The 6,578-nt window shown below is 40.4% G+C and overlaps 1 protein-coding gene across 1 annotated transcript; it reads right to left on the minus strand.

Annotated features, from left to right (window-relative positions):
* Window positions 1-703: 703 nt before the first annotated feature.
* On the minus strand, window positions 704-3,663 carry LOC149449196 (polyubiquitin-like). The gene is made up of 2 exons (XM_089693686.1): window positions 3,567-3,663; window positions 704-2,213 (listed from the first exon to the last, which is right to left on the minus strand). Exon 2 carries the CDS (start codon window positions 2,205-2,207, stop codon window positions 819-821), a length of 1,389 nt encoding a protein of 462 aa, XP_089549812.1. The 5' UTR covers window positions 2,208-2,213; window positions 3,567-3,663; the 3' UTR covers window positions 704-818.
* Window positions 3,664-6,578: the final 2,915 nt, after the last annotated feature.

Genomic DNA, 6,578 nt, shown 5'->3' on the forward strand with positions numbered 1-6,578 from the left:
GAGTTTCCAAATGGTCAGTCCGCCCCTGATCCCCACCCACTTTCCTTCTATCTACTCGCATTTTATAAATCTAAGTCCTTTAGAACTTGGACCCAGTCAGATGTGTCCATATTACCAGGTACCTGAAGAAGGATTTTCTGACTCCACGGTGAATTCAACAATGTGTACATAAGTTCCACAAGTACTGGGGAAATGATTTAGAGGAGGAGTAGGGTCAGACAGGAGGTTAACTGTAGAACAAACTCAGTTCAGGAGTTCAGTCTGTTGATTGGATGACATTACATAAGAAGAATTCTGTCATTTTTCATTCAATGGGGCCTATTTACTAAAGCCAAATAGGCTTTTCACTTAGAAAGGGAACTTTTACTTTGCGGGGGAATTTTCCATTAGCTCGGTGAATAAGGTGAACCTCTGCTACCTTCCATCATCCAATCATGTACAAGTAAAAATACTGTGTTTTTTTTTTGCAAATGATTGAGTATTCTTTCCAAAATTAATTTTCACCACATTCACTAAGCTAAGGGAGAATTCCCTTGCAAACTGAATGGGCCTATTTGGGTTTAGTAAATCAACTCCATTGAGTAGCATCTGTTTGCTTTTTTACTTTACTTTTACTTTTTATTTTAGTTTTTGTAATTTTTGTAAGACAGTTTAATAGTTATTATATTATTTTTAAAGCATCAAAGTAATACAGCACAGGGTGTTCTTTTAAGGGAAATTTTTATTGAAAATGAAGACTATTTCATCCACCAACTTTTTCAGAAAACCCCCCCAACTGTTCACACCAAAGGTATTTAGGACATTTAGAACAAGAACATCTAATTTAATAAATTCTGTGTGCCACCTCTCAGACGAAGCACAAGGTGAAGGGTAGATTCTTTCTGGATGTTGTAGTCAGCAAGGGTGCGGCCATCTTCCAGCTGCTTGCCAGCAAAGATTAATCTCTGCTGGTCTGGTGGGATACCCTCTTTGTCCTGGATTTTACATTTCACATTTTCAATACTGTCACTGCACTCAACCTCAAGGGTTATGGTCTTGCCTGTGAGGGTTTTCACAAAGATCTGCATACCACCTCTAAGACGGAGCACAAGGTGAAGGGTGGATTCTTTCTGGATGTTGTAGTCAGAAAGGGTGCGACCATCTTCCAGCTGCTTGCCAGCAAAGATTAATCTCTGCTGGTCTGGTGGGATGCCCTCTTTGTCTTGGATCTTACATTTCACATTTTCAATACTGTCACTAGGCTCAACCTCAAGGGTGATGGTCTTGCCTGTGAGAGTTTTTACAAAGATCTGCATACCACCTCTAAGACGGAGCACAAGGTGAAGGGTAGATTCTTTCTGGATGTTGTAGTCAGAAAGGGTGCGACCATCTTCCAGCTGCTTGCCGGCAAAGATCAACCTTTGCTGGTCTGGTGGGATGCCCTCTTTGTCTTGGATTTTACATTTCACATTTTCAATACTGTCACTAGGCTCAACCTCAAGGGTGATGGTCTTGCCTGTGAGGGTTTTCACAAAGATCTGCATACCACCTCTCAGACGAAGCACAAGGTGAAGGGTGGATTCTTTCTGGATGTTGTAATCAGAAAGGGTGCGACCATCTTCCAGCTGCTTGCCAGCAAAGATCAATCTCTGCTGGTCTGGTGGGATGCCCTCTTTGTCTTGGATCTTACATTTCACATTTTCAATACTGTCACTAGGCTCAACCTCAAGGGTGATGGTCTTGCCTGTGAGGGTTTTTACAAAGATCTGCATACCACCTCTAAGACGGAGCACAAGGTGAAGGGTGGATTCTTTCTGGATGTTGTAGTCAGAAAGGGTGCGACCATCTTCCAGCTGCTTGCCGGCAAAGATCAATCTCTGCTGGTCTGGTGGGATGCCCTCTTTGTCTTGGATCTTACATTTCACATTTTCAATACTGTCACTAGGCTCAACCTCAAGGGTAATGGTTTTGCCTGTGAGGGTTTTCACAAAGATCTGCATACCACCTCTAAGGCGGAGCACAAGGTGAAGGGTGGATTCTTTCTGGATGTTGTAATCAGAAAGGGTGCGACCATCTTCAAGCTGCTTGCCGGCAAAGATCAATCTCTGCTGGTCTGGTGGGATGCCCTCTTTGTCTTGGATCTTACATTTCACATTTTCAATACTGTCAGATGCTTCCACCTCTAGGGTGATGGTCTTTCCAGTAAGAGTTTTCACAAAGATCTGCATGACTGGCTGGAAGGGAATTATACATATATGATTACTCAAATGATATGTCCATTTCTTTCAAATGATAACATTTTTCTTACTATCAGAAGGATGCTTTGAAAACATTTTATTTCTATGTAGTCTTAAGTTTAGAATCAAAATTAGAAAGACAGAAAATGAATACCTTTATTGTACCAGTTAAAAAATATGATTGCGCCTAATGTATACATTCAACTTTTCATTACAAAATTTATTTTGACATACATTGTTCATTTGTTTAGTACTTAGCAGTAAATCATAATAAAATATACAACAACAGTGCATGACTAGTCATAGCCATAATAGGTTCTTCATGTGACAGCTTTTGCTCTACCAAGGTATATCTTGCACTAGTTTCTCAGGACTGAATGCAAGGAACTCACTATTCATTGCAGTGTCCCTGAGACATATAAGGAGTGCATCTAACAGGATTTTTGATGATGTTTAAGCATTAAGACAGAACCCTTTTAAATCCAATTACTTTCCATCACGGGTCCTCAATCTGTACTAAAACATTAGTTACTGTAAACATTATTTGAGATCCTATTTTAATCAGTGCTTAGTTACATTCACAGAGCAGTGAACACAATACAGAAGACATGTGCATGCTGGAATATCTCTTGTGTTTAGTTTCAAATTAATTAGTTCACTGAAGATTTCGTTTTGTCATATTTGTTATATTGAACTGATTCCTTTTCAGGATTCCTTTCGTATACTCATTGGTCCGGGTTGATTTTGAAGCTAGTTTGTTAATTGGAAGAATTAGGAATTGGAAGGTGGCCCCAATTTTTCACACCTAAGAATTGTATTTGACTGTGGAACTGAACTGACTGACTGTGACAATTACAAGTTCAATTTAAATCACAAATTTACTTGAATTATCAAACAAATTTGAAAATTACATTTATTTCCCCATGGGCCTGAACTATTCTCAAATCATGTGACGTCATCTGAATGAAACAAATTAAAAGAATACATTCCTTAATTTTATTATAACTTTTTTTCAGATTCGTTTACATTCAATACTATGTCCATTTAGAGATTTGTATATATCCAAATCTCCGAAAATCAAATGTTCGGGAAAAATCGATTTGGTATGAAATGCACGTCTACAACTCACTACTGATGTGGAAGGATGCAAGAGAAGCACTCATATGCAAAAAATCTATACTAAAGGCTGCTATAGTTTTTTCCACCACTCTTTGTGCAAATAGGAAGTATGATAACCTATATTTTAAACAGAGTTCATGCTTCCACTTTACACAGTGTAACAAAACCAAAATAACTAGGCATGTTTTCATCCAGTAAAAGAAAAAAGAGAAAACCTGTCGAAGAACTTACCTTACTGCACGTCACTTTGTCACTGGTGGAGCCTTGCTCTACTGAAGATCTAGCAGATACAGCTTGCAATAGGCATATATTTGTGTATATATATGGAAACTCCCAGGTGACATCAACAAGAAACCAGTCCAATTATTTTGTACAATCCTCCTCTATACGCAAAATCTATAATAGGTCTAATTGTCTTAATTATAGCATAGTGTGCTGGGCAGCTCCTTGTTATTAATCTTCCTTGTATTGATGTGTCATTGTAAAAGATTGCATAAATGAAACAGGACTAGAATAACTAGATCACAATAAAGTTTTGGAGGAAAGTTTAAAAATAAGGTTGTCCTGTTTTGTTAATCGACTGGTGTGTATGTGTGTGTGTTTGTGCGCACACGTGTATGTGTGTGGTGTTTATTATGGGGGTCCTAGACCAATACTTAGATATTGCATAATTATGTTAAAGTATGATTCCTAATGACTAGATAAAAGAGCTCTAAAATGGCTTTACATTCACGTTTAGACTACAAAGGCTTAAAACAAATTAACTTTTTTTATATTTCACTACCTGTGACATTAGAAATTGTAGGGTTTTTTTTGGTTTTCTGGGATTTTAGTACTACTATCTTAGCTGATGTTTTCTCAGTGTGACATCTCAAGTTTTTAAATACGGGCACAGTTGCCAACAGTACCATATTTCCCAGGATATTCACAAATATTTGAATGCTGTCTGGATGTGACCTCGTCCCAAGCTGAATCCCCAAAACGATGCCCTGTCACCGAAAGCTGAGCTCACTGTGCTAGTGCTTAGTGCCCCTGCCAGTGGGGCAGGTAACATCACATACGACACACACACAGTCACAGATCCTTCCCCCTACCTCCTTCGGCTCCCCCCCTCAGCAGTGCTATTTAGCGGCTCAGGGACTCTGATGCCGAAGAAGTATCAATTGGTGCCTGCCTCCTTCATTGTCATTGGTTGGGATTCGTGAAGGGGCATGGCCAGCCAAGAGGTGATCCTGCCTGTCACTTGGGGGTGACATGAGAGCAACATGTAGGTAAGTGAATGTGGTGGCATAGTGCTACATTATATGTAAGATGGCTACACCTCCTTTGGTCATTTCATGCTTACCACTGCTCAAGGTAGAGAGACTCCCAATCTCCAAGAATAACTCCTCTTGTAGGTGCTAGCCCGTCTCGTGTGCTGCATAGATGAGAACAAAGGACGTCTGATCGGCTGCACTCCAAACAATCCACTTTATTGAACCAAGATGAAACCAATACAGACAGTGGAAATACAGTGGGGGACTGGCAGGTTAATGCGTTTCATGCTAAAACAGCGCTTATTCATTACCCCATATCTTTAGCATGAAACGCATTTACCTGCCAGTGTCCCACTGTATTTCCACTGTCTGTATAGGTTTTATCTTGGTTCAATAAAGTGGATTGTTTGGAGTGCAGCCGATTGGACGTCCTTTGTTCTCATCCTTTGGTCATTACCTGCTTGCTCACTGCTGTGCTATCAGAGTTAAAAAAAGGTCTCGGCAAATCCCAGTTGTTTTGTTTTTTTTATCCATCAACTTCACTGTGAGAAATTTGGTTGAAAACTGCTCTGCCCAATTTCTTACAGTCAGGACAGTGCTTCATGAAAAACAAGATACCATCTGGATCTTTGTCAGCTTTTTTACTTTTATCTTTAGACTTTTAGATAGAAGTTAAAAAGTGCCATTAACTGACAAAGATCAAAGAGGTATATATGGGACAGCGCCTTACCTGTGCCACTTTGCATATGGAGGAAACAGCTTCTAAACTATAATATACAAAAAGGTGCAGCGCTAAAACACAAATGAATGAACGTATATATACACGTACATAAAATCATACAGAGATATAAAGTGACACTGTGCACTCATATATGTGCCACTAGATTTGTGGCTGGTACAACATGAGGAAAAAATGCTATATCCAAGAATAAGTCCAACGTGAAGGTGTGAGCAAGATCTCAACCGATCTACTGATTTCCAGACGACACAGACTGTGCACACGGTGAAACAATTAGGGTACAGACTGCGCACTCACCAGATACGCAACCTTTATGCGCATTTGTATAATATAGGGACATCAAATATCTCATCAAAGTCTGGTCAGATCTGGTCAGGTCTCCTTCGCTATCCCACGCTTTGCACTCAGCCTTTTCATTAAGTGATGACCACTCTGTGGATGTAACTGGCTCCCACAGGAGCTCAGAAAAAGCAGAGGAGGCCAGTAGTGCAAATTATCTTAGGATGTTTATTCCCACTCATAAACAGATAAATGTTTGGTACAAAGCAAGGAATGATTAGAGTACTGACCCGATGTAAAGTTGCCGCCGGGACCCCTCGTGGTGACGAAGATCTGACCAGACCTATTTGATGTCCCTATATTATACAAATGCGCATAAAGGTTGCGTATCTGGTGAGTGCGCAGTCTGTATCCTAATTGTTTCACCGTGTGCACAGTCTGTGTCGTCTGGAAATCAGTAGATCGGTTGAGATCTTGCTCACACCTTCACGCTGGACTTATTCTTGGATATAGCATTTTTTCCTCACGTTGTACCAGCCACAAATCATTTTTGTGTTAGCACTGCACCTTTTTGTATATTATTGTCTATTAGAAGGTCTTATATGGTGCCTTTGGTGTACAGCTGCTGCTATCTAGAAGGCGCTTACTTATTTATATATTTTTAGCTTCTAAACTATAGACTGCACCCCCCTGTACTGTACCTTCCCAAGCTCCCTGTACAGTGCTCTGCTGATCCCACTCTGTACTGAACCCTACACGCTCCTGAACCCCTGTACTGTGCCCTCCTGACCCCAATACATCACACTCCCGACCCCCTGTCCACTTCCCTTCTGAAACTCAGTCTTTTGCCCTGCTGACTACTACATACTACACACCTCTGCACACTGCCTTACATACTACAGACCTCTGTGGGTTCCCCTACATACTACTGACCCCTGTACAGTGCCATACATCCTACTGACCTCTGTA

The sequence above is a fragment of the Staurois parvus genome, unplaced genomic scaffold (assembly GCF_062004578.1).
Source record: "Staurois parvus isolate SC_StPar_1 unplaced genomic scaffold, SC_StPar_1.0 ptg000635l, whole genome shotgun sequence".
Classification (NCBI taxonomy): Eukaryota; Metazoa; Chordata; class Amphibia; order Anura; family Ranidae; genus Staurois; species Staurois parvus.